Source organism: Pipistrellus kuhlii, unplaced genomic scaffold (assembly GCF_014108245.1).
Source record: "Pipistrellus kuhlii isolate mPipKuh1 unplaced genomic scaffold, mPipKuh1.p scaffold_m20_p_50, whole genome shotgun sequence".
Lineage (NCBI taxonomy): Eukaryota > Metazoa > Chordata > Mammalia > Chiroptera > Vespertilionidae > Pipistrellus > Pipistrellus kuhlii.
In genome coordinates this window covers 744,071-771,390 of record NW_023425552.1, presented here as the reverse complement: position 1 = coordinate 771,390, position 27,320 = coordinate 744,071, and the positions used below count along the sequence as shown (strand labels likewise).

The 27,320-nt window shown below is 47.0% G+C and overlaps 1 protein-coding gene across 3 annotated transcripts in view; it reads left to right on the top strand.

The window, feature by feature from the left end:
* CRTC3 (CREB regulated transcription coactivator 3) overlaps window positions 1-27,320 on the top strand; it is an 83,718-nt gene that overhangs the window by 23,263 nt on the left and 33,135 nt on the right. For all 3 annotated transcript variants that reach the window (XM_045573427.1, XM_036415641.2, XM_045573426.1), the window contains one exon: window positions 26,848-26,967. In XM_045573427.1, the coding sequence (XP_045429383.1) occupies window positions 26,848-26,967 (120 nt within the window). The remainder of the gene's footprint in view (window positions 1-26,847; window positions 26,968-27,320) is intronic.

Sequence of the window (27,320 nt, the reverse complement as noted above, 5' to 3'; positions counted from 1 at the left end):
GCTTTTATTTCACAGTCTACTGGCAAACTAGCACCCCGACTCCTCCCCTCCCAGGACCTGCCTCCTACGCCCCCCCAGCCCCCCCCTCCCTTGGACGGACTCAGATTTCTGCACTCCTGGACCTCTCGTACGGTGATCTGGCCTTGTGGCCCTGCCCAGTATGTCAAAGGCCTAGAGTCTGTCTACAATACGCCAGCATCACCCTGATAAAGCTGCGGATGCTGACGGAGTCAGGGCTCTGTGGCTTCTGGCTTCTGTGGTAGCCTTTCTCAGGCTCCGGGGGCCTCCTGGCCCCAGGCTAGCCAGCCTCCAGCCCGTCTCTAGGCCACAGCCCCGTGCGAGCCAGAGGGCCCGGGGCCGCCTCTCACTCTGTCGTTTGGCCTCAAGTCACCATGGCTGGCCTCGAGCCTCGGCTCCAATAACTGGGCTCTTGTGTGGTTCCAGGGTGCCAGAATCCCATGGTAACCCGCCTCGGGTCCCGGGCCTTGTTTTGATCAGCCTCCCTCCCAGGGACTGAGTCTGCCCTACAACACAGTGCCCAGTGCACTCTCCCGGTGGCAGCTGCCCATTTGCCCTCTGGGTGGACTCCAGGGTGCCCCAGATTTCTCAGCGCTGCCAGCGGGAGCCTCTGTTCTGGACACTTATCTCAGCAAATGGCAGCTCCGTTCTCTCCGTGGCTCAGGCCAAAACCTGCGAGTCATCCTTAACTCCTCCCGTTCTCACACAGCTCTCAGCAGATCCTGGTCCTCTATCCTAGCCTGTCCAGATTCTGAGGAGCCCGCTCCGAGACAGTCATCCCTGCCCTGGATTCTTGCACTGGCCTCCGATTGGCCTCCTGGCTCCCGTCCTTCTCCCCTTTCAGCTGTTGTCAACACAGCTGTCTGAGGGATCCTTTTAAAACATGAGCCCGATTATATCACTTCTCTTTTCAGAGGCCCTCTCACTCAGCGGAGAGCCAGGAGGCAGAGCGCTGGAAGGCCCCGTGGGTTACCTCTCTGCTGCTGCGGATGACACACCTGTCCAGCTCCCTTCCTCACTTCCTCCACTGCGCCTGCGCCCTCCTCTGCTCCTTGAGCCCTTCCTGTCTGCCAGGAAGGCTCTTCCCCCAGGGATCTGATTGGCTCCTCAGTTCTCATAGCTCTTTGTTTTTTAAAAAATATATTTTATTGATTTATTTTTATTTTTATTTTTTTTACAGAGAGGAAGGGAGAGGGATAGAAAGCTAGAAACATCGATGAGAGAGAAACATCGGTCAGCTGCCTCCTGCACACCCCCTACTGGGGATGTGCCCGCAACCAATGTACAGGCCCTTGGCCAGAATCGAACCTGGGACCTTTCAGTCCGCAGACCGACGCTCTATCCACTGAGTCAAACCGGTTTTGGCTCTCGTAGCTCTTTGTTCAAACATCTCCCATCAGTATGGCCTGCCCTCTCTAAAATCCCAACCCCCTCCACCTTCTTTTAAAAAATATATATATATTTTGCCGAAGCCGGTTTGGCTCAGTGGTAGAGCGTCGGTCTGCGGACTGAAGGGTCCCAGGTTCGATTCCGGTCAAGGGCATGTACCTTGGTTGCGGGCACATCCCCAGTGGGGGGTGTGCAAGAGGCAGCTGGTCAATGTTTCTCTCTCATTGACGTTTCTGGCTCTCTATCTCTCTCCCTTCCTCTCTGTGAAAAATCAATAAAATATATTTTTAATAAAAAATATATATATATTTTATTGATTTTTTTTACAGAGAGAAAGGGAGAGGGATAGACAGTTAGAAACATCCATCAGCTGCCTTCTGCACACCTACCGGGGATGTGCCCGCAACCAAGGTACATGCCCTTGACCGGAATCGAACCTGGGACTTTAAAGTCTGCAGGCGGACGCTTTAGCCACTGAGCTAAACCAGTTAGGGCTCCACCTTCTTTCTTGCTGAACTTCTTTTCTCCTCCTCACTAGCCAACATTCTATATATTTCGATTTATTTATCTTATTTCTATTTCGTCTCCATTAAAATCTAAGCTCCATGAGGGCAAGGCCATCTTTGGCTTTTACCGGGGAATTTCCCAAGTCTGGAATAGTGCCTCGCCAGAATATGAGTTCATTAGATATTTGTTGAATGAATGAATCAGACATTTGAATATCTGCCATGTGTCATCACTGTTCCAAGTGTTCTGTTTTATTTTCTTTAAAAATATATATATTTTTATTGATTTCAGAGAGGGAGAGAGAGAGAAACATCAATGATGGGAGAGAATCTTCATGCTTCCTACTGGGGATTGAGCCTACAACCCGGGCATGTGACCCTGACTGGGACTCAAATGGTACATAGATCGACAGTCAACCACTGAGCCACACCATTCGGGCCCACGCGTTTTCTATGTATTATTTCTATGTATTATTTCATCTAATGTTCCAATATGATGGGATTTTGTGATTCCCATTGTGCCTATGAGAAAACTGAGTTTCATAAGAGAGGCTAATTGACTTGACCAAGAGGATCCAAGCTGGTGACGCACAGATTCTGAGAGGGCAGCGTGTTAGAGCGAACATAGACTTTGTTGTTAGACAATCTGAGTTCAAGGCCCAGCTGTCAACTGCTGGTTGAGTTATAACCTCTGCAAGCTTTGGTTTCCTTCAGTTGTAAAATATGGACAATGATTCTCCCTCTCCGAAGGATTGCGTGAGGTCGTGGGTATGTTATTTTCATATGTATTTTCTTTATTGCTGGCGAGGTTGACAGGTTTTTCATGTATTTATTGGCTATTCAGATTTCTCCTGGGAATTTCCTGTTCATAACCTTTGCCCAGTTTTCTTCTTTTCCCCTATAAAGTTGCAGAAAGTTCCTTGGATGGCAGACATACATGTTGTCCTATGTGTTACAGCTTACCTCACACTATCCTATGTCTTCTTTAAAAAATATTTTTTTTATTGATTTCAGAGAGGAAGGGAGAAGGAGGGAGAGAGAAACATCAATGATGAGAGAGAATCACGGGATCAGCTGCATCTTGCCTGACCCCTACTGGGGATGGAGCTCGAAACCCGAATCCATAGTTTGATGTTCAACACTGAGCTATGTCGGCTGGGCCGTTTGTCTTTAGATAATGTTCTTGGAATCTTTAATTGATCAACTCAGTGAGGATACGGATTATTCATTCAACAAATATTTACTGACTACTAGGACCCTGTAGGATGCCCATCCAATTAGGACAGCTCTTAGCCCCGACCTTCAGTTTGCGTCACTGACGGTGGCTCTCAGCTTCGGTTTGAGCAGCTTTTTGAAAAAGAGAGTGTGTTTTCTCAGAGTCAAGTAGACCCAAACACGTCCCAGACTTTGGCCACATCATCCGAAATTTCAAAAGAGTTCTGGAATTTATGGGCCTCGCTCCAGATGATCAGGCCTCGGTTTTCTCCTCCGTGGGCCTGCTCCACCTTCCCTGCAGCTCCGAGGCCTGACGAGGGACGATGATAGGACCGCTTCAGACATCCGGCGGGGTGAACTCTAGGCACAGAATTCGTCCGGCCAGAACCTGAGGAGCTCTTCTGAAAACTGGGACATAATATCAGGCCACCAGCTCGCAGAGCCTCTGAGGTCTGGGCGTCGCAGCCCCAGTGTGAGTCTGAATAATAAAGGTCCCTTGAATGAGTCACCGGTGCCCCCGGCTCACCCTCCAGACTCAGGGTCCGTTTGTGGAGATGCCTCATGTGAGAACTGCCGTGTAAGCCGTTTGGGGGGGGGGGGTCCCTCGGAACCTTTAACACCTCGCAAGTCCTTGCTTTGAAAAAGCAGCGGCAAGAATTCTCTCCCATAAGTCTCCACAGCCCTCCTTCCATCAGTGCATCCAAGTACACACAGCTTTCACACTCTGCCTTGCTGCCTCAGCTGGGCATCAGGAGTGTAGTTCCCTGGAGCCCTGGCTGGTGTGGCTCAGTGGATAGAACGTCGGTCTGCGGACTGAAGGGTCCCCAGTTCGATTTTGGTCAAGGGCACATGCCCAGGTTGCAGTATCGATCCTCAGTAAGGGACATGCAGGAGGCAGCCAATCAGTGTTTCTCTCTCTCTCTTGAAAATCATTAAAAAAAAAAAAAAAAAATATATATATATATATATATATATATATATATATATATATGAAGAAAGGGAGGGAGGGGCACTGCTTTTAAAGCAGGGATTGTCTGTAACTATAACTAAACTTAAGTTCGCACAGTTTTTGGCAGGAGAACCAGCCAAAGTTCTGTTCCAATCCCCTGCACAGTTTCACAATAGCCAGAATCGGTCCCCGCGTTACGAAACAGCCCGTTTTTATACTTTAAACCTTAAAATGAAGCTGTAGTTGTTTATGAGGACTTTGGACGTTTTCCAGGAGTCAGCGTAACATCTGTGGCTGATTCCACACGGGCCTTGATGCCAGTCACCGAAGCCGTTTCCCCACTCAGAGGCCGTGGTCTGTGCTTCAAGGAACTCCCTGGGTGCGGACGCTGACAATAGCCAGCCAGCCTCTTTTGTTGTTGTTGTTAAATATATCTTATTGATTTTTTACAGAGAGGAAGAGAGAGGGAGAGAGAGTTAGAAACATCTATGTGAGAGAAACATCGATCAGCTGCCTCTTGCACACCCCCCACTGGGGATGTGCCCGCAACCAAGGTACATGCCCTTGACCGGAATTGAACCTGGGACCTTTCAGTCCGCAGGCTGACGCTCTATCCACTGAGCCAAACCGATTTCGGCAGCTAGCCAGCCTCTTAGTCCTTTTCTGTCTTTGCCAGAAAGCTACCCCCTTCCCTATCTTTTTCTGCAGTCTCTTCGGAGGCAGTTGCCATAGTAACCACCTGCTTCCTGCCAGCTTTGCTTGGATACAAGGGAAAGCACTTCCCCCCAGACACTGACCATGGGGCATCTCAGGGTAAGGAGATGGTACAGCTGCCGAGTACCTGACTGCTCTGTGGACCTGTATCATTTAGCCCTAACACCAGCCCACTGAGATCAGTAATATTATGTCCATTGTACTGATGCTTAAAAAGTAGCCAAAACCAGTTTGGCTCAGTGGATAGAGCGACGGCCTGCAGATTGAAGGGTCCCGGGTTCGATTCCGGTCAAGGGCATGTACCTTGGTTGCGGGCACAGACCCAGTGGGGGGTGTGCAGGAGGCAGCTGATCGATGATTCTCTCTCATCAATGTTTCTAACTCTCTATCCCTCTCTCTTCCTCTCTGTAAAAAAAATCAATAAAAAATATATGAGTAATGGGCCTAACCTGGCCAGTTTGGCTCAGTAGATACAGTGTCATCCTGTGGACCAAAGGGTCCCGGGTTCGATTCCAGTCAAGGGCGCATACCTTGATTGCAGGCTCCTTCCCGGCCTGGACCCTGGGCGGGGCTCACGCAGGAGGCAACCAATCGTATTTCTCTCACATCGGTGTTCTTCTCTCTTTCCCTCTCTCTTCTACCATTTCTAAAAATCAATGGGAAAATATCCTCAGGTGAGAATTAACAACAACAAAAAGAAATGTACAGGGTTTGGGCTCAAACCCAAAGTCACGTTTCTCAGGCTTTTGCTCTCATTTTGCAAATTAAACAAGTACAGACACACAGAATCAATTTGTTTTTCGTTAGGACACGTGTTTTGTTCTTTCTTCTTCTCGGTCTGGATAGATGCCTTTTCCCTAGTCCCACGGGGCCCACAGATGCCCAGCTCAGTGTGACTTTTGCTTGGTTCCTTCTCTCAGATGATGTTCTGTCTGTTCACTCCCTCAGCTACCTGAGAAGCCCTTTTCCCCCTGAGAAGTCTTTTTGCTGGTTTAATCCTGCTTCCAGCCCTCCCCTTGACTATCTAGGAAATCTGCCATGGGGTTAGTTAACGCTCCCCTGGACTGAGATTTTCACATTGGCACTTGCCCAGGAAAGGCCAGCCTGGGAGGCTAAAGCCAGGATGGAAGAGTGGAGGCAGTTAACAAAGGAAAGAGCCTGAAAGATCAGAAAAGCAAACAGCGTCCAGAAAATCAGAGCCAGTGAGGATGGGGTGCACCAGAGCAGGTGTGGCACACAGTGTGTCGCTCGCTGCACACAGTGGGTCTGCGGGTCATCTATGGCCCAGCGCGCTCAGGACTTGCTTCTGAGGCGGAGCTGCGTTATCTCTCTCAGCATCTCCCACCCACCCGCTCCTTGTCGTTTATGAAATTGCTCAAGAGATGCTTCCTACCAGCCCGTGCCTGTCCAGTCTCTCAGTCGTTTGGAGGGTTATTTTCGAGTGAATTAATTCAGAACGAATCCTGCAAAAGGTTGGACGCAGCTTGTAAGTTAAAGTGTAACTCAACATGCAGCGGAGAGAAGAATGTGAAAGGGGACACATTTATGGGAAAACAAAACATAGCCAGGCCTGGGCTTGAACTTGGAACCGAGATCTTTCCAGATCGACTCCTTGTCCTGGCAGAGGAATCCGAATTTTCGGAACCAGAATAGACCCTGTCGCTGTTTTGATGCGATGCTCTCACTGCATAGGTCAGAAGATAAAAAAAAATTAGGTGACTCGCTGGGAAGTGGCTGATAGAGCTTATGGAGTTGTCAACAAACACTCCCACTCCATCCCATTTAACCAACACATTTGCCTTTTTTTTTTTTTTTTTTTTTTTAATATATTTTATTGATTTTTTACAGAGAGGAAGGGAGAGGGATAGAGAGCTAGAAACATCGATGAGAGAGAAACATCGATCTTCTGCCTCCTGCACACCCCCTACCAGGGATGTGCCCGCCACCAAGGTACATGCCCTTGACTGGAATTGAACCTGGGACCCTTCATTCCACAGGCCGACGCTCTATCCACTGAGCCACATCGGTTTCGGCCTTTTTTTTCCTTTTTCTTTTTTTTTTTAAGATCACTGTCTGAGCTGTTCCATTTTGGACAAGGCAGTGTTTTTTGTTTTTTGTTTTAAATATATTTTAATGATTTCACACCCCACACTGGAGATCGAGCCTGCAACCCGGGCACGTGCCCTGACCAGGAATCAAATCATGAACTCCTGGTTCATTGGTTGACACTCAACCACTGAGCCACCCCAGCCGGGCTGCCCTTTTCTTCCGAATGCAATGGGAAAGGAAATTTATTCCATCCTTCTAAAGAAGATCACTCCCACCGAAACCGGTGTGGCTCAGTGGATAGAGCGTCGGCCTGCGGACTGAAAGGTCCCAGGTTCGATTCCAGTCAAGGGCATGTACCTTGGTTGCGGGCACATCCCCAGTGGGGGGCATGCAGGAGGCAGCTGATCGATGTTTCTTTCTCATCGATGTTTCTAACCCTCTATCCCTCTCCCTTCCTCTCTGTAAAAAAATCAAAATATATTTTAAAAAAGAAAAAAAAAATACACTGAATTTGCACCGTGCCTCAGGCCCTGTGGCTAAGTGCTTTGCATACATGCATACATTATTTAACCCTCCCAGGACCCCCCAAATTTCGATACCGTTACTGTCTCTATTTACAGGGAGACAGGGGAGCCTAAGAATGATTAAGCAGCTTCCCTAGACCGCAGCCCTCGGCGGTGGAGCCAGACTTCAAATTCAGGCTCTTTGATGCTGGAGCTTATGCTTGTAACGACTAGCTGTCCTTCCGGCAATTCTCTTCTCCTTCTTCTGTTGTTGGATTACTCAAACAGAACTTATTTTCTCCGAATGCAGAAGTCGAAACTTGTTGAAGAAATTCACCCAGACTAGTATTTCTTGAAGAAAAACAAACCGTTTCCTGATTTCTTCACTTGTGAGCCCTGTGACATCACCGGGGCCGCTGCCAGCAGCTCCCTCGCCTTCGCGCACAGAATGCAATGGAGACACAGTCCAACCTTGGTTCTGACTGTTTCCCATCACCAACGTTCTTCGGTTCTCGACCAGGCTGTTCACAGGCACATGTCTCGGTTGTCGAACAAAACTTCCGTTTCTTGACCCGACAAACCTTTCATGCTGATATCCATGTGTCAGTCAGTCAGTCACATGTAGTAATTGAGCAATTTTACTCATTAAAATAGGAAAATGTTTGCCGAAACTGGTTTGGCTCAGTGGATAGAACGTCGGCCTGCGGACTGAAAGGTCCCAAGTTTGATTCCAGTCAAGGGCATGTACCTTGGTTGCAGGCACATCGCCAGTGGGGGGGAGTGGGGGAGAGGATGCAGGAGGCAGCTGATTGATGTTTCTCTCTCATCGATGTTTCTAACTCTATCCCTCTACCTTCCTCTCTATAAAAAAGAAAAATCAATAAAAATATATTTTAAAAAATAAAATAGGAAAGTGTTTGAGTTAATACTCAATGTTGGTGAGGGAGCAATAAAATTGGTTCTTATATACGTTATTACACCTATTGTAAATCGGAATGCATATTTTTAAAAGCAGTTTAGGAATATGTAGGAAGTATTACAATATTCAAATTCTCTGAAGAATTCTACTTTTGGGACTCTAAAGTAGAAAGTAATTCAAGGTATGAAAAGAAAACATTAGGCTTGATATGTTGCAATATTACCGTATTTTTCGGACCATAAGATGCTCCGGACCATAAGACGCACCAGTTTTTAGAGAAGGGAAATGAAGAAAAAAAGATTCTGAAACAAATAGTGCCCTAAAATATTTTATGTGCATTAAAACCTAGCATCACAGTCATAAACACATGTAATCAACCCTGTAAAGTAAACAGCAGCATTTAGAACCATTTTAGAGCCGGGCAAGCACACAGAGACCACACAGAGCCGGGCAAGTAAAAAAACTTTTTTTTAAAAAAGTATATGTGTAGGCTATATTTGGACCATAAGACGCAGGGACTTTTCCCCCCCACTTCTGGGGGGGAAAAAAGTGTGTCTTATGGTCCGAAAAATACGGTATTTACCATAGTGAATAATGGATTTGAATAAACAGGATGCATCTGTTCGGTACAGTTCAAAATTATGAATGTAAATACTGCAGCTACATGGAAAAATTCTTGTGTTACTGTGTTAAGAAAAGAAAATGTAAAGGAGGTAGAAATTTTTATGCGCTCTTTATAGACGTCTGACACTTTCACCAGCTGCTTGGGTGTTGCTGGTCTGTTTCTAGCGTTTCTTTGATCTGTCACACCGACACTGCTTCTTTTTGCTTTTAATGTGGCTTAAAACATGATCAAGTAATGAGCAAAACATAGAACCCGATCCCATGCCTGAGTCACCGCCTGTTGGCAATCCCTCGTCTCAGGCGGGGGCGAGGGGTGGAGGGGAGGGACGGATGAGGCAGGGCTCAGAGATGATCAGAGAAGCCACTTGTATCTTTTTAAAAAATATATATTTTATTGAATTTTTTACAGAGAGGAATAGAGAGTTAGAAACATGGATCAGAGAGAGAAACATTCATCAGCTGCCTCCTGCACATCCTTCCCTGGGGATATACCCGCAACCAAGGTACATGCCCTTGACTGGAATCAAACCCGGGACCCTTCAGTCCACAGGCCGATGCTCTATCCACTGAGCCAAACCAGTTAGGCAAAGTCACTTATATCTTATGTGGGTCTCTTCTCAAAGTCTTGAACTTCTCTCTCTAGACGGTTGGGAGGGACAGTGAGTATTAATATGATCTCTTACCTTGACCCCATCCCATGTTAAGGACATCCTCAGTGAAATCCTAAAAGTTTCTTTAGTCATACATACATTATGTTCATGTTCTAACACTTCTTTTTTTTTATCTATTAAATATATTTTATTGATTTTAGAGAGAAAGGTAGAGGGAGAGAGGGAAACAGAAACATCAGTGATGACAGAGAATCACCGATTGGCTGCCTCCCGCCCGCTCCCCACTGAGGACCAAGCCCGCAACCCAGGCACGTGTCCCTGGCCAGAATCGAACCCAGGACCCCTCAGTCCACAGGCTGACGCTCTATCCATTAAGCTAGGGGTGTCGAACTCAATCAGAGAAGGGGCCAAAATCTAAAATCCAGCCTAAATCGCGGGCCGAATGGTTTACTGAACAGTCATAAACTGTCATTGTGATGGAAACGCAGCAGAGTGCAGTGATGACAGCGCGGTTCGGGCCACATTGCAAGGCCTGGTGGGACGGATTTGGCCCCCGGGCCTTGTGTTTGACACATGTGCATTAAGCCAAACCAGCTAGGGCTCTAACCCTTCTTGATGATGATTATTTAGGCCGCAGGTGTCTTCAAACTACGGCCCGCGGGCCACATGCGGCCCGCAGAGGAGTCTGATCCGGCCCGCCAGGTTTTTTGGGCAGTGAGCGCAGCCGAGGTGTTACAGTAGGAATTAGTAGTTCATATAGTCCGGCCCTCCAGCTCTCTGAGGGACCGTGATCTGGCCCCCACTTTAAAAAGTTTGAGGACCCCTGATTTAGGGGAAGGAATTTTTGGAAGCCAACCCAGTAGGCCATAAACTAAATCATTGCTTCTCAAAAAAATTATAATAGTGGCCCATCCTCCTAAGAGTTCAACCCACCCAGGAATTAATGAAGTTCAAAGCCAAGGCCCCCGGGCCTGCGTGGTGGGCTAGTGAGGAGAAGGCCGGTGGTGTCCGCGGCCTGTTGTGCACATTGCTTGATTAGAAAAACAGTCTTCTTTACTTTGGCTTCCACAAGCCTCATGCTTGGACAGGGTGCAAAATGTTCCCCGACCAAAATGACTGTGTCAGAAGGGGCTTGTCAGAATGACCAGCTTGGGAATACAGCTATGAGAAAACATGCCCGGGAACAAAAACACTGGAGGAAAACAGGGTAGTGTTTGGATGGGGGAAATTATAATCCTCCCTCCCCCTCTGTGTCCCTGAATTATCTGCAACCTGATTATATTACTTTTGTCATGGAAGTCTAATGGGGCAGATATTTACGGACCCTCCTCTCTGTGCCCCACACGGGGCTTGATGCCAGAGATAGGACAGGGACTCAGACAGGCACGGTCACTGCTCGGTGGCAGGACAGGGACTCAGACAGGCACGGTCACTGCTCGGTGGCAGGACAGGGACTCAGACAGGCACGGTCACTGCTCGGTGGCACTTCCTTCTGGTGGGAGAGGCAGATCTGTTTGCAGGTCCTTGTCAGACCGACAGATAAACCTAAGTAGAGACTCCAGAGATCAGCTGGGTCACACCTGAGTGGTGCCTAACCCAGACCGGGTGGGGAGCAGCCCGGAAGGCTTCCTGGAGGAAGAGGTGTCTGAGTCGGGACCTGAGGGCTAAGTAATGAACTGGAGCTCGGAGTGGGGAGTGTTCCAAGCAAAAGCAACAGCACTTGGCGAAGCCGGGAGGCAAGAGAAAAGCATGTCCTATGTGAGGAACTGGAAGTTTGGTGAGACTGGAACATGGATTGAGTGTGAGGTGGGGTGATGACAGAGGAAGCCAGAGGGTGAAGCAGGCACCACATCACCAAGGACTTTCCTGCCTTTGTAAGGAATTTAGATTTTGTCCAGAGGGCAGCGGGAAGCTGTTGGAAAAATATTTATTTACTTGCTTTATCTCTTATTTTTCCAAATTAATTTTTATGTAAAAGTACAATAATTAATATGTGTTGGTTGCAAAAACTCAAATAATTCAGAAGCACATAAATGCAAAGTAAAAGTCTCCCTTCTCTTTTTTTTGCATTTTCACCCAATCTAATCCCCAGTCACCCATGGCTAAGTGTGGTTTTTGTATCCTTTCAGAAGTTTTCTGTGTGAATCTGTGTAAGCACACAAGTGGAATCATGCCGCACTGGGTAACTTCCCCCTGAAAAACAAAACAAAACTTATGCATTGTAGACATCTTTCCATGCCCTTGACCGGAACCAAACCAATCCGCGGGCCGATGCTCTATCCACTGAGCCACACTGGCTTGGGCCTAATACTTCTTTATGATGATTATTTAGGGGAAAGAATTGTAATTTTTAGAAACTAACCCAAAAGGCTATAAACTAAATCATTGCTCCTATGTGTCTGGCACTGTTCTGAATTGCTAAGGACAAAATACAAAAGATAGGTTGTGCATCTCTTTAAAATATATTATATTGATTTCAGAGAAGAAGGGAGAGGGAAAGAGATAGAACCACCAATGATGAGAGAGAACCATTAATCAGCTGCCTCCTGCATGCTCCCTACTCGGGATCCAGCCTGCAACCCGGGCATGCGCCCTGAGGGGAATTGAATCCTCACCTCCTGGTTCACAGGTCGAAGCTCAACCACTGATCCACACCATCCAGCCAGCTTCTATGCTTGTTTGACCATTTATATTTCCTATTCTGTAAACTTTGTTTTTAAGTCTTTTGCCTATTTTTCTATTAAATACTTTATCTTCTTTTTGGCTTATAAAAGCTCTTTATTATATACAGTCATGTGCCGCTTAATGATGAGAAAACGTTCTGAGAAATGTGTCCTTAGGCGGTTGTGGGACCGGTTGGTCCTGCCACTCCTGTGACTGTCCCTGTGAATGCGTTCAGCTTTGTGTACACCCCCATCCACAGCCCCCTGAGTAATTGCCCTGATGCCTGACTCGACTTCTCCTTTTGAAATGCCAGTGCCTGCCTTCAGCTTTGATTATGCTTCTCGGCGTCAACAGAGGTTATTTGTATTTCCAACGATTCAGAGCTGGGTTGCCTCCTTTGTGTTAGATCTTGGTTAATAGGGTAACTGACCATTGGGGCTGTTTGTTCTCTCCCCATGCTTTAAATTCCCACTCTTACGTTTTACATGCACCAATTCAGTGACCACGTGACCCCTAAGCCTCACCTTTGACCCACATAAAAGGAGAGACCCAGGACCCTGCCTGCTCTTGCGCATGCTTTTGTGGGCATGTGCACATGTGGGCGCTAGGGGCCTGTGTGTGTCTGTGCATGCGTTGGGCGAGGATGTGCGTAGGTGAATGCGGGCTTGCGTGCATGCGTAGGTATTGATATTTGGAGGCATGCAAGGGGGCATGTGCGGGTCTACCCGCATGGTGGCATGTATTATCTGCACGTGTGGGGATGAGTGCGTGCATGAGGATGTGAGAGCATATGTGGATATGAGTGTATGCATGGGCTTTATGCGTGGGCATGGGTGTGAGTGCATGGGAGTATGTGTGGTGTGCGTGCATGGGGCATGCGTGCGTGGGACCTGGATGGGCGGGCACTCATACATCCTGATTGATGTACATTTATTTACCTATTTCTACTTCTTTGTCCAGTGGTCAGTTATCAGATTAACCAAGATCTAAATAAGCCAGAAGCTGTTTTTCTTCCAACTTTCTTAGCGTGTTGCTGAAAGGCATTCTGCTGTGGCTCTGCTGTCAGGGGGCTTTGAAGAAGGTCTTGAGAGCTTCCCGCCCCAGGTGAGCGCCCCTAGACGTCCTGAGGATAGAGGGAGATGGCACCAGGAGCACGTCCTTGTAGGGCCTATGAGCACGTCTCCAAGCATAGGAGTCCCTCAGCTCCGTTATAATCTTATGGGCGACCCTCCTGTGTGGGGGTCCGTTGTTGACTTAAATGTAGTCATGCAGAATTAAGGAAATTGTACCTTGTGTATTAGTTTTCTATTGCTGTGTAACAAATGACCACAAGCTTAGTGGCTTAAAACAATGCACATTTTACCTCCTGACAATTTCTGGAGGTCAAAAATATGGGGTTGCCCTAACTGGTTTGGCTCAGTGGATAGAGTGTTGGCCTGCAGACTGAAAGGTCCCAGGTTCGATTCCACACACTCCCTACTGGGGATGTGCCCGCAACCAAGGGACATGCCCTTGACCGGAATCGAACCTGGGACCCTTCAGTCCACAGGCCGACGCTCTATCCACTGAGCCACACCGGTTTTGGCCATTTGTAGTTTTGATAGTGTCAATTCATCTTCCGTAAAAGTTGTACCAATTTTACATCCCAATTTGCTATGTACGAGAGTTTGCCCACATCCTCTCCGACTCAGTGTTTATCAAACTGATCTTTGTTTTATAGGTAAAAAAAAAAAATCATATTTCTGTGTAGTTTTAAATTGCATTCTATTATTCTGAGTGAGGTGCATTTTTTTTCTGTTTATGAATCATTTGTGCTGTCTTTACGGGAAACAATTTGTTCATATCTTTTGCCCTTAATTATTTGAGGTAGTAGGTCTTTTTCTTATTGATTTTTAAGGAGCTTTTTATATATTAGAAAAAGTAGAATTTTTCTGTGCTGTTAAGTTGGAAATATTTTCCCAATTTGCCATTTGTCTCTTTATGATGAGTTTCCCCCCCATGCATATATTTAATTTTAAAAAGAAATATTTTTATTATATTTTTGTTGTACTAAAAATTCTATTTCTTGTAATACTTTGTGTCTTCATTTTTACATTTAAAACCTTTGATCAGTCAGGAGTTTATACTAACCTAGAATGTGTAGTGTGGATCTGACTGTTTGTTTTTCCAGTTTGCTAACCAGTTGTCTCAACACTGTTTATGAAATAACTAGTGAGCTGGAGCATGAAATTCATACATGGAGGAGCGGAGGGGAGCAGGGAGGGGAGGGTGTCCTTCAACTGGGCCTGCAACCTCTTCAATCTGGGACCCCTCAGGGTATGTCCGACTCACAACCCAGTGCCGCTGGCTCCTAACCAGTCATCTGCCTGATTGCCCCTAACCACTCTGCCTGCCTGCCTGCCTGATCAACACCAACTGCCTCCTCTTCCGGCCTGATCACCCCTAACTGCCCTCCCCTGCCAGACTGATTGCCCCCAACTGCCTCTCCTTACCCCCTTCTTTCTCCTCCCCCCCCCCATTGGCCTGCTTGCCCCCAACTGCCTCTGCCTTAGCCCCACCACCATGGCTTTGTCCAAAAGAACGTCCAGAAGGTCGCTGGGAAGGTCTCCTGGTCTATATAATTGGCATATTATCCTTTTATTGGTATAGATGACTTTCCCCTACTACTTTAAAATTCTGCTTCTGTCACTTATAAATTCCCACATATGTTAGATTATGTTTTGAGACTTCCTCCTCTCTTTCCTTAATTTGTGTGTCTATTTATACAAGAGAACCACACTGTCTCAACTGATTATTACAGCTTTATGTTCCATTTCAAAATTCTGGTAGGGTTAATTCAATCTCATGCTTCTTTGCGGTGATTTTTCCAGGCTATTCTTACATGTTTGTTTTTCCAGATGAACTTTAAAATCAGCTTGTTAAAAAATTTTTTTTTAAATCCTATCTTTAATGGGTTTTATGCACGTGAGTGATGTGATCAGATTGGTGTTTTAGGGAGATCATTCTGACTGCAGCGTGGAAACTAGTTTGGAGGAAACAAGGTTTGAGACAAAAAGGTCAATTAACAAAGCCGTGGCAGTGATCCTGGATGGGGTGGACAGATAGGGAATTGAGGGCAGTTGTGGGTTTGAGAAGCGATTAGAAGGTCAGAGTGACCAGACTTGGGGCGAGGACGCGCCCAAGGATGACCCAAAACTTCCGGGGTTAGGCACTTGGGTGAAGTTATTCCCAGAGACTGAAAACACATGAGATAGAGCTGCTTGGGAGGAAGGTGACAAATGCATTTCTAGACATGCTGAGTTTGCAATGCCTGCAGGCAGTTCCTAGAAGAGCTGAGCAGCGATCTGCTGAATGTTCCGTCTGAAGCTCCGGAGAGAGATCTGGGCTGGAGATAGAGCAGCAGGACAGAGCCCTGAGGGATCCCAGCATTCTAAGGACGCTGGGACTGCAGGAGTCTGGGAAGAAGACTTCGAAGGATACCCAGAGAGGCAGCGGGGGGACGCGGAGAGCAGGGAGACACTGACACTGACGCCAAAAGAGAGGGAATCAGTGAATCGTCAATGAGTTTAGAGCAGCGGTTCCCACAGGGGGCAGTTTGATGTTTAAGGGGGGCAATTCGAGATTGAGTTATTAACAGTGGATGTCTTGCATTTCTTCTGGTTCTTAGGGCCTCCTATGCAGTCTATAAATATATATTGTGACATATTTATGCATTTCAGTTCTCTATGTTTTGAAACTTTTTATTTTTATATATATTTTATTGATTTTTTACAGAGAGGAAGGGAGAGGGATAGAGAGTTAGAAACATCGATGAGAGAGAGAGACGACAATCAGCTGCCTCTTGCACACCTCCTACTGGGGATGTGCCCGCAACCAAGGGACTACATGCCCTTGACCGGAATCGAACCCAGGACCTTTCAGTCTGCAGACCGATGCTCTATCCACTGAGCCACACCGGTTTTGGCAGTTTGATGTTTAAGGGGGGCAACTGAGAATCAGTTAACAATGAATGTCTTGCATTTCTTTTGGTTCTCGGGGCCTCATATGCAGTCTATAAATATATATTATGACGTATTTATGCATTTCAGGTCTCTGTTCTATGTTTTGAAACTTTATTTGTTACTTTTTCACATCACTTCATGTTGTTATTTTAAAAAATAATTTCTTAGTGATTTCTTTCTTAGTCCTTCAGCTGTCCTTTCGTTCTTTTCTTTTTCTCTCTCAGGGATGCCATGTTCTTGGGAAGCTTGTTTAGACCAAGTTCATGGCCTTTGAGGCTTTTTCCACGTGAGTAGGAGCTCACTTTTTGAATAATGAGCATTCCAGATCACATGGGAGTGGGGAGGGCATCAGGATGTTAGAGATGCTTAGGTGGGGTCTGGCCCAAACAGGTCTAGATGCTTCTGAGAGGTCAAGTAACTGAGGAGCTGGAAAAGTCCAGTCCGATTCAGTGACAAGGAAACGCCATGGTTGTCCTGGAGTTTCTCTGGAGTAGAGGCGAAGGGGACGGGGTGAGGGCGAGGTGAGGATGTGGTTGAGACAACTCCATCGTGAAGCTGGCGGTGAAGAGGAGACCTGGGCCCGGAGGAGGAGAAGGAGGAAGAGGAGGAGGAGGAGGAAGAAGCATCAAGCTATATTTCAGAATCCTATGTGGGGGAGGCGTGGCTATAGTGAAGGGAGAGGATGCAAGGCTTGTGAGCCTAGATTTCGAGGACCAAGAAATACTGAGATGGATAGAGAGCTAGGAGTATTGGCCAACATGAACCGCCAAGAAAAGAGTAATCCAATTATAGTGTTGGTATATGTTCTCTGACAGTTTTTAAAAAATATATATTTTTTATTGATTTCAGAGAGGAGATTAGAGGGAGAGAGAGATGGAAACATCAGTGAGAGAGAATCTTGCACACGCCCTACTGGGAATGTGCCCGCAACCAAGGAACATGCCTTGACTGGAATCAAACCCAGGACCTTTCAGTCCGCAGGCCGACGCTCTTATCCACTGAGTCAAACTGGTTTCGGCTGTCTTTTCTCCCTCCTTCCCCACTGGGGACCAGCAGCCCTGGGAAGTGGACAGTCCTGGATCTTGGGTCAGGGAAGAGGACTAGGCCACGTCCTGGGCCTGCCAGCCACAGCCTGACCTCGGGGGCCTTTTGGCTCTGTGCCCAATGTCACCGAGGAGGTATGGGGGTGGGGAGTGGGCAGTCCCCACCCCAGCAAGCAGTTCTCCACCAATTCAACTCGGTTCTGACACTATCTGCCAGGAAATAGCATAAGATGCTGCAGTTTAAGGGTTCCGTCTTACACAGGCTTCAGATGCCAGTCTCAAGTTCATGTCCCCAGGTCATCCATATCTTCTGTCTGACCTGGCTGCAGCTGAAGGTTCCCGTGATCCCTCCCTTGATTCAGTAAATTTGCTACAAGCGTTCAGGAACTGCCAAAACGGTTTGGCTCAGTGGATAGAGTGTCGGTCTGCGGACTGAAGGGTTCCGGTCAAGGGCATGTACATTGGTTGCAGGCACATCCCTGGTGGGGAGTGTGCAGGAGGCAGCTGGTGATGATTCTCTCTCATCGACGTTTCTGACTCTCTATCCCTCTCCCTTCCTCTCTGTAAAAAATCAATAAAATATATTAAAAATTAAAATAAAGAGAGTTCACGAACTAAGGAGGACACTCATGTTTACCGGTGTGTTATAAGAAGCTAGAATAAAGGATACAGATGAACATGCAGTTGAAGACATGCATGTGTAGGGGAAGGTATGTGGGAAGGGACCAGGAGCTTCGATACCCTCTCGCAGAGCTCCATTCACCCCAGATCTCCGTGTGCTGAACCCCATCCTCTTGGGTTTTTATGGAGGCTTCATTGCATAGGCATTCTGGATTAAATCAGAACTCACAGAGGAGCAGCCTGGCTCAGCACAGTTGGTTTTGTCTCCCCAATTTCATGCAAGATGGGCACTTGCAGGTTAAAAAAAAAAAGCCTTCCAGCCGAAACCGGTGTGGCTCAATGGCTAGAGTGTCAGCCTGCGGACTGAAGGTCCCTGGTTCGATTCCGGTCAAGGGCATGTATCTTGGTTGCGGGCACATCCCCGGTAGGGGGTGTGCAGGAGGCAGCTGGTCAATGTTGCTCTCTCATCAATGTTTCTAACTATCCCTCTCCCTTCCTCTCTGAAAAATCAATAAAAAATATATTTAAAAAAATAATAATAAAAAAAGCCTTCCTCCTTATGAGTCCTGCCAGATGTACCATTTGGTTGACAAAAGGAATGCCAAACCAACTTCACTTGGAGTCTCCAAACAAGCAATCAGACTCATCTGCAGGTTTTTAAAAAATATATATTTTATTGATTTTTTAGAGAGAGGAAGGGAGAGGGATAGAGAGCCAGAAACATCAATGAGAGAGAAACATCGACCAGCTGCCTCCTGCACAGCCCCCACTGGGGATGTGCCCGCAACCTAGGTACATGCCCCCGAATTGAACCTGGCACCCCTCAGTCCGCAGACCAATGCTCTATCCACTGAGCCACACCGGTTTCTGCTCATCTGCAGGTTTAACTCCAAAGGAGACCCTTTCCTTCCACTTATGGTGGATCGCTTCCTCATGGAAGAGAGGGTTACAGTAATGAATTTTTAGAAACCTCTCGTCTGGGCAGATTCCCCCAAGGACGTTTGCAGATCGGCCTCAGGGAAGAACCAGAAGCATGGCTGCGGGGCAGGGGAGGGGCCTGCCTGGGAAAGCAGCGGTTCCCACCCCGGGAGGCTGGGTGGCCCTGGGTGAGGAGGCTGCGCAAGGCTTGGCTGAGCTGGAAGGGCGGTCCTCACATGGTGACTGTCTGGGCCCAGACGGGACAGGACGCTGTGTGTGCTCTCCACCAGCGAGCAGCCCGATGAAAAGTACCCTGGGCTCTTTTAAATCAAAAACAGGATGTAATTTTTTTTTTTTACTCAATATGCTTTATTTAGAATTGCCATGTGCTCTTATATCTAACCAAATATTCCAGATTATTTTATTCCATCCAGAACATTTTCTCCTATGATACGTTTCTAGTTCCTTTGTGAAATTGGTATTTGTTTGTCCTGTGAAGTCATGTAGACAAAAGCATTTTAATATTTTTGCTGGCTGTATGGCAGAAAACAGCCTTCATCCCTTTTTTCCTATCTAGAGATAAAAAAGCTAAAGAACAAAAAAGCTAAAAAACAAACAAACAAAAAGAACAAAACTGCACACCCTTAATTTATTAGTGTCATATTTTATTTTTTTTAAATATTAAACTTTTTATTTCTTTTAAAAAAAATATATTTTTTATTGATTTTTTACAGAGAGGAAGAGAGAGGGATAGAGAGTTAGAAACATCGATGAGAAACATTGATCAGCTGCCTGGGGATGTGCCCGCAACCAAAGTACATGCCCTTGACCGGAATCGAACCTGGGACCTTTCAGTCCGCGGGCCAATGCTCTATCCACTGAGCCAAACCGGTTTTGGCCAAGTATTTATTTTTAAACATATGTGTATACGTGGACCCGTGCATTCAAACCTGTGTTGTTCATGTGTCAATTGTATTGCAAAATGATTGCCATAGTAAGTCTAGTTAATATACATCACCTCACTACTAGTAATAGTAAATTTTATTTCTTGGGATGCAAACTTTTAGGATCTTCTCTTTTAGCTACTTTCAGATATATAAAACAGTATTGTTAACTTTAGTCACCATTCCTACAACTTATTTACCTTAAAATGGGTAGTATTTTGTGTGTTTTTAAGAATATATATTTTTATTTATTTCAGAGAGAAAGGGAGAGGGAGAGAGATAGAAACATCAATGATGAGAGAGAATCATGGATCGGCTGCCTCCTGCATGTCTCCTACTGAGGATCCAGCCTGCAGCCTGAGCATGTGCTCTTGACCAGAATCGAACCCAGAACCCTTCAGTCTGCAGGCCCATGCTCTATCCCCTGAGCTAAACCAGCTAGGGCAAAATGGAAAGTTATTGTACCCAATAACTTTCAACATTTGTTAATTTTGTTTCATCTATTCCCCCTCCCTACCCCCAGTTTTTAAAAAAATCCAATTTACACATCTCTTGTAAATTCAGCGAAGGATCTTACCAAGTTCAATGGCAATGGTGGGTCTGCTATGACTCAGATTTGCAGCAAGACTGGAAGGAAGGGGAAGGGTGGTCGATGCCAGCAAGTGACTCTTATGTCCATTTCCTGGGGCAGGAAGAGGCAGGTGGTGGGACGAAACTAGGGCTCAGGCACTTTGGCTCCTTTCCCACTGGACCTAAACTACCTACTTGACCCTACTGGCCTCTGAGGTCACCTTTGACCTTACTCTATCAGACAGTTGCTTTCCTGTTGAACCTGCCTCCAGGCCAGGCGCCTTCTGCCTGTCACTGCCAAAGTCTCAGCACGCAAGCTGAAACCGGTGTGGCTCAGTGGATAGAGCGTCAGCCTGCGGACTGAAAGGTCCCGGGTTCGATTCTGGTCAAGGGCATGTACCTTGGTTGTGGGCACATCCCCAGTGGGGGGTGTGCAGGAGGCAGCTGATAGATGATTCTCTCTCATCGATGTTTCTAACTCTCTATCCCTCTCTCTTCCTCTCTGTAAAAAATCAATAAAATATATTAAAATAATAATAATAATAAAAAATAAAGTCTTAGCATGCAAAAGCACCTCTTCCCTTCACAGTTTCTGTCCTTTATTGGTCATCTCCATGAGAAGCAAGCCAGCTCCTTCTGGAGGAAAGAAATGGACAGACCCAATTTGCCATCAACTGGTTTCTTAAGTCACGATTTGTTAGTAGAGTTAAAAGGGGAACTACCCTCAGAGGAAGGCCTTTCTCTCCGCAGGAACATGCACCAGGCAGGAAGGTGGGGGTGGGGGCTGGGCAGTTAAAACTGCTACCTCTTTTTGGGGTCTGTGTGGCACTTTCTGGGAAGCCAGCAACAGGCTTTTTTTTTTTTTTTAATTGATTTAGAGAGAGAAAGGGAAACGTTGACTCATTGTTCCACTCATGCATGCATTCATTGGGTGATTGTTATATGTGACCTGCAACCTTGGGTATCCAGACAACCCTCTAACCAACTAGTTACCTGGCCTGGACAACAGTGATAGGTCTTTTAGAGGCTTAAAAAAAAATTTATATATATATATATATATATATATATATATATATATATATATATATATATATATTTTTTTTTTTTTTTATTGACTTTTTACAGAGAGGAAGAGAGAGGGATAGAGTCAGAAACATCAATGACAGAGAATCATCGATCAGCTGCCTCCTGCACACCCCCGCACTGGGGATGTGCCCGCAACCAAGGTACATGCCCTTGACCGGAATCGAACCCGGGACCTTTCAGTCCACAGGCCAACGCTCTATCCACTGAGCCAAACCAGTCAGGGCTTTACTTCCCTTTTACCTTTCAATTCAAAGTAAGGACTAGGACGGGGAAACACAAGGGACTTGGTGACAGGTTAGGTCTCAAGTGGGAAGATCGGATGCCAGCATCTCCGCTGCTCTGCTCTGCACAGCTTCTTCATCCTTACAGCGGGCTCATTGGCCCTTCAGAGAAGGCTGCTCCCAGTTCAGTTGGTCAAAAAAGGCGTAGTCTCCCAGCTTCAAAACAAAACAAACGGCAAACTGCTGGCCCCTGCTAGCAGCTCAGTTACTTAGCATGTCATTCTGTCAGTGTCGCGGGTTCTATGCCTCATCAGGGTCCATACAAGAATCAACCAATGAATGCATCAGTAAGTGCAACAACAAATCAATGTTTCTCTCTCTCTCCCTTCATCCCTTCACATATGTCAAACACAAGGCCCACGGGCCAAATCCGTCCCGCCAGGCCTTGCAATGTGGCCCGCACCGCGCTGTCATCACTGCACTCCGCTGCGTTTCCATCACAATGACAGTTTATGACTGTTCAGTAAACCATTCGGCCCGCGATTTAGGCTGGATTTTAGATTTTGGCCCCTTCTCTGATTGAGTTCGACACCCCCTACCTCCTCTCCTCCTCCTATCCTCCTCCTCCTCCTCCTCCTCCTCCTCCTCCTCCTCCTCCTCCTCCTCCTCCTCCTCCTCCTCCTCCTCCTCCTTCTTCTCTCTCTCTCTCTCTTTCTCTCTCTCTCTCATTAATAAATTAAAAACAATAAAACCATTACCCACCCCAATGACTCACGGGCTCTGAGGCTTCAGTTGCCCTGCAAGACCGGGCTGAGACCAGCCCAGGATCGCGTAGCCCTTGCAGACTGCGGGGAGGAAAACCTTGCCTTGTTCCCAGAACTTAGGGGCCTTATGGGAGTTTTGTGAACTTAAGACCCCGCCCTCTGGCCCATGTGAATAAGCACCAATCCTGCCCAGGTCTGACCCCGCAGAGGGCAAAGGAAGAGGGTGGGACCCACAGGCAGGGAGGGCTGGCAAGACTTGAGGGCCTGACCCTGGAGATTGTAAAGTATTTGGACTGTATCTTTAAGGGGCTTTAAAAAAAAATTTTAATTTTTTAATTTTTTATGGCTGTATAATACAGTCTCTACCCAAGCTATGAAATCCATCCATTCTACTCAGTTCATAAGGTAGAATTAAATGATCCTTTTAACCCCAAGGCAGTGAGTTAATGGCCTCCTCTTTGTTGTGGGCAGGTCTTCAGGACTCACTCCGCTCATCAGGAAAACCAAAGGAGGTACTGGCTGTGGCTGGAACGCTCTCCAGCTGGCTTCCACGTGAGGCACAGTTGTCTCTTTGTTAGACTGACTTACCCTTTTTTAAAAATTTTATTTTATTTTATTGATTTTTACAGAGAGAAAGGGTGAGGGACAGAGAGTTAGAAACATCAATGAGAGAGAAACATCGACCAGCTGCCTCCTGCACAGCCCCCACTGGGGATGTGCCCGCAACCAAGGTACATGTCCTTGACTGGAATCGAACCTGGGACCCCTCAGTCTGCAGGCTGACGCTCTACCCACTGAGCCACACCGGTTTTGGCTGACTTACTCTTTTTAAGAGAGGCTCTGCCTCTGATGTCTCCCATTAACTGAAGCCTGAAAATAAGTAAAATGCCCTGTGAACCCCAGGCACCTGCCTCCTTCCTTTACCTTCCCCACGAGAAGTGTATTCTGTACGAGGGGCTGGTCTTACGTGCACTTACCAAGATCTAAAGAAGTAAAATTCAGCCCTAACCGGTTTGGCCCAGTGGATAAAGTGTCGGCCTGTGGACAGAAGGGTCCCGGGTTCGATTCTGGTCAAGGGCATGTACCTTGGTTGCGGGCACATCCCCAGTAGGGGGTATGCAAGAGGCAGCTGATCGATGATTTTCTCTGATTGATGTTTCTAACTCTATCCCTCTATCCCTCTCTCTTCCTCTTTGTAAAAAATCAATAAAATATATTTAAAAAAAAAAAAAAAAAGATTTTCCATTAAATAAATAAATAAAGAAGTAAAATTCAGCCCTAACCGGTTTGGCTCGGTGGATAATGTCGACCTGCGGACTGAAAGGTTCCGGTTCGATTCCGGTCAAAGGCATGTACCTTGGTTTCGGGCACATCCCCGGTAGGGGGTGTGCAGGAGGCGGCTGATCGATGTTTCTCTCTCATTGATGTTTCTAACTATCTCTCTCTCTTCCTCTCTGTGAAAAATCAACAAAATATAAATAATAATTTTTTAAAAAAAGAAGTAAAGTTCAGACTAAAGCACCATCACAGGCCAGCAGGGCAAAATGGTATGCATGTGACCTCAGGCCCAAGCATTAGCTCACTCTATGTAGTACTTTTCTGGTCTGTTCAGTTTCCGGCCAGTCTCCTATGCCACCTCAATGCCCCTGGGCAGAGGGAAGTGGGCGTGGACTCAGATACTGGTAGGTACAGGGATTGAGAATGACAGCCAGGGCTGAAGGCGCATCCCCCGGTCTGCAACAGCACTCTCCTGGCAGAAGGGAGAGGGTGAGAATTTTGTTTGACAAGATGTCCATCGCGTTTGCTCATGAGCCACTGGCTAAAGCCAGTTACAAGGCCCGGCCAGCGTTTTGTTTTTGTTTTTTTTTAAATATTTTATTGATTTTTTACAGAGAGGAAGAGAGAGGAATAGAGAGCTAGAAACATCAGTGAGAGAGAATCATCGATCAGCTGCCTCTTGCACACCCCTCACTGGGGATGTGCCCGCAACCAAGGTACGTGCGCCTGACCGGAATCGAACCCGGGACCTTTCAGTCCGTAGTCCGATGCTCTTTCCACTGAGCCACACCGGCTTCAGCCCGGCCAGCGTTCCTTTCAGCCATTCTTTTCAGGCTGCAGCTGTCACAGTGACCTGGCCTGGGCAGCAGGTGGATGTCTGCCTGAGATCTCCGGCCCTTAGGAGGCTCAGAATACTGGGGAGGCCCCTGGCGTTGATGCTACTCCTTCTGTCCCCAGAAGGACCCTGTAGGGCGGCCTTACCTCTAGCAAAGTGCTTCCCAGTGTCAACCACCTGGACATCCATCTTCTTCTTCTTCTTCTTCTTCTTTTTTAAATATATTTTTATTGGTTTCAGAGTGGAAGGGAGAGAGAGAAACATCAATGATGAGAGAGAATCATTGATCAGCTGCTTCCTGTCTGCCCCCTATTAGTGATCAAGCCCGCAACCCAGGCATGTGCCCTTGACTGGAATCGAACCCAGGACCCTTCAATTCGCAGGCCAACACCCTATCCACTGAGCCAAACCAGCCAGGGCTGGACATCCATCTTCTAAGGCCCAGTATATTGGTCAGCTCAGGCTGCCCTAACACAGTCCCGTGCTGGGAGACTCAGTGTTTATTTTCTCACAGTTCTGGGAGCTAGAAGGCCAAAACCCAAGGTGTCGGTGGAGCTGGTTTCTGGTGAGGACTCTTCCTGGCTTATAAATAGCCACCTGGCTGTGTCCTTACATGGCCTTCCCTCTGGTGTCACTTCCTCTTTCGTTTTGTTTTGTTTGTTAATCCTCACCCCAGGATATTTTCCTTTGATCTTTTTGAGAGAGTGGAAGAGAGAGGGAAAGACAGAAGCATCGGTGTGAGGGTAACATATCAATTGGTTGCCTCCCGCAGGCATCCTGACCAGGAGCCTACAACCAAGGTACTTGCCCTTGACCGGAATCGAACCCGGGACCCTTTGGTCCACAGGCCAACGCTCTCTCCACCGAGCCAAACGAGCTAGGGCTGGTGTCACTTCCTTTTAATAAGGACACTAGTCCTATTGGATTAGAATGCATCCTAGGACCTCACTTAAACCTCAACAATCCTCTTAAAGGCCCCATTTCCAAATACATTTCAAGTTAGAGCTTCAAGCAATGGATTCTGGAGGCTACAATTCGGTCCATTAACATCCAGGGTCCCGCCGAAACCGGTTTGGCTCAGTGGATAGAGCGTCGGCCTGCAGACTGAAAGGTCCCAGGTTCGATTCCGGTCAAGGGCATGTACCTTGGTTGCGAGCACATCCCCAGTAGGGGGTGTGCAAGAGGCAGCTGATCAGTGATTCTCTCTCATTGATGTTTCTAACTCTCTATCCCTCTCTCTTCCTCTCTGTGAAAAATCAGGGTCCCTGGGATAGGGTAGCATTTGCAATACATAATTCAGTGTTGTCAACAAGTCTGCAAGGAAATTATCAGCAGCATCATTTGCACTTTACAGATAAGGAAGATGAAGTAACTTCTCAGTAAGTGGAGGATCCCAGACTGGAACTGTTGCTTTGATTGCAAGTCAGGTGTTCTTTGAACTGGAACTCTGAATGTGGGCCTCATAAACATGGAAACTGAAATACTGACTTAATAGCTGTAAGGTTTATGTAACCTACGGAATATTATTTGTAAAATGACATTAAGTACAAAAAAGAAAGAGAGGAGGTAGACACACACACACACACACAACACACACGCATATCGATGTGAGAAAGAGACATTGATTGGTTGCCTTCTGTCCCGACGGTAATTAAACCTGCAACCCAGCAATGTCCCTTTACCTGGAATCGAACCTGAGACCTTTGGGTGCACAGGACGACACTCAGCCAGCTAAGCCACTCCAGCCGGGTCCATTTTAATTTTGATAGTATATATCTGTATTTCTGGGGACTGGGGACTGCAGGTATCCGGCTTATTTCTGTCTTAAATTTCACATCTTTCACATTTCAGGTGTATTTCCTAGCTTCTGGGATCTGCTGTATGAACCCATAGTCCCCTGACTCTCTACCTCCTAACTGCGACAATGTATATTAACCTATTGTTCTTTCAGCTCCATCTTAGTACACTAAAGATTATTTTTTAAAATGTATTTTTGTTGATTACGAAGAGGAAGGAAGAGCGAGAGAGAGAGAGAGAGAGAGAGAGAGAGAGAGAGAGAGAGAGAGAAACATCAATGATGATAGAGAATCACTATTGGCTGCCTCCTGCAGGCCCCACACTGAGAATCAAGCCTGCAACCTGGGCATGTGCCCCGACCGGGAATCAAACCGTGACCTCCTGGTTCATAGGTTAACGCTCTACCACTGAGCCGCACTGGCTGGGCAAGACTTTTTTTTTACTCATTCTGTAACTATGCAGACACAGCTCCGTGTGCTACGTTATTTTCCTTACCTGGACTCGGGTACCGCCAGAGAGTAAATGATAAAAGCGCTCTTTCCCGTTGTTCCAGGGAGTGAGTGGCAGTCGCAAGGTCACAGGCCAACCTTCTCCCCTTCTCTTCGCAGCCGTCCTTTCATCAGGCCGACAGCGTGCGGGGCACCCGCCACCACGGGCTGGTGGAGCGGCACTCCAGGACCCGCTTCCACCCCCTCCACCGGCGGCCTGCGGACAAGCCCGGGCGGCAGATATCCTTTCTCACTGTCGAAGGAGAGTATACGCTTTGAAATGTGGCTTTCAGGATGGATCTTCCCTGCCATTCCTCTCTGGCCTCAAAATCGTCCTTCTATCTGGTGAATGCAGGCAACGGAAGTAAGTAAGGTGGAACCTAGAAAGATGATTATAGCCGAAACCAGTGTGGCTCAGTGGATAGAGCGTCTGCCTGCGGACTGAAGGGTCCCGGGTTCAGTTCCAGTCAAGGGCATGTACCTTGGTTGCCGGCACATCCCCAGTGGGGGGTGTGCAAGAGGCAGCTGATTGATGATTCTCTCTCATTGATGTTTCTGACACTTTCTCTCTCTTCCTCTCTGTAAAAAATCAA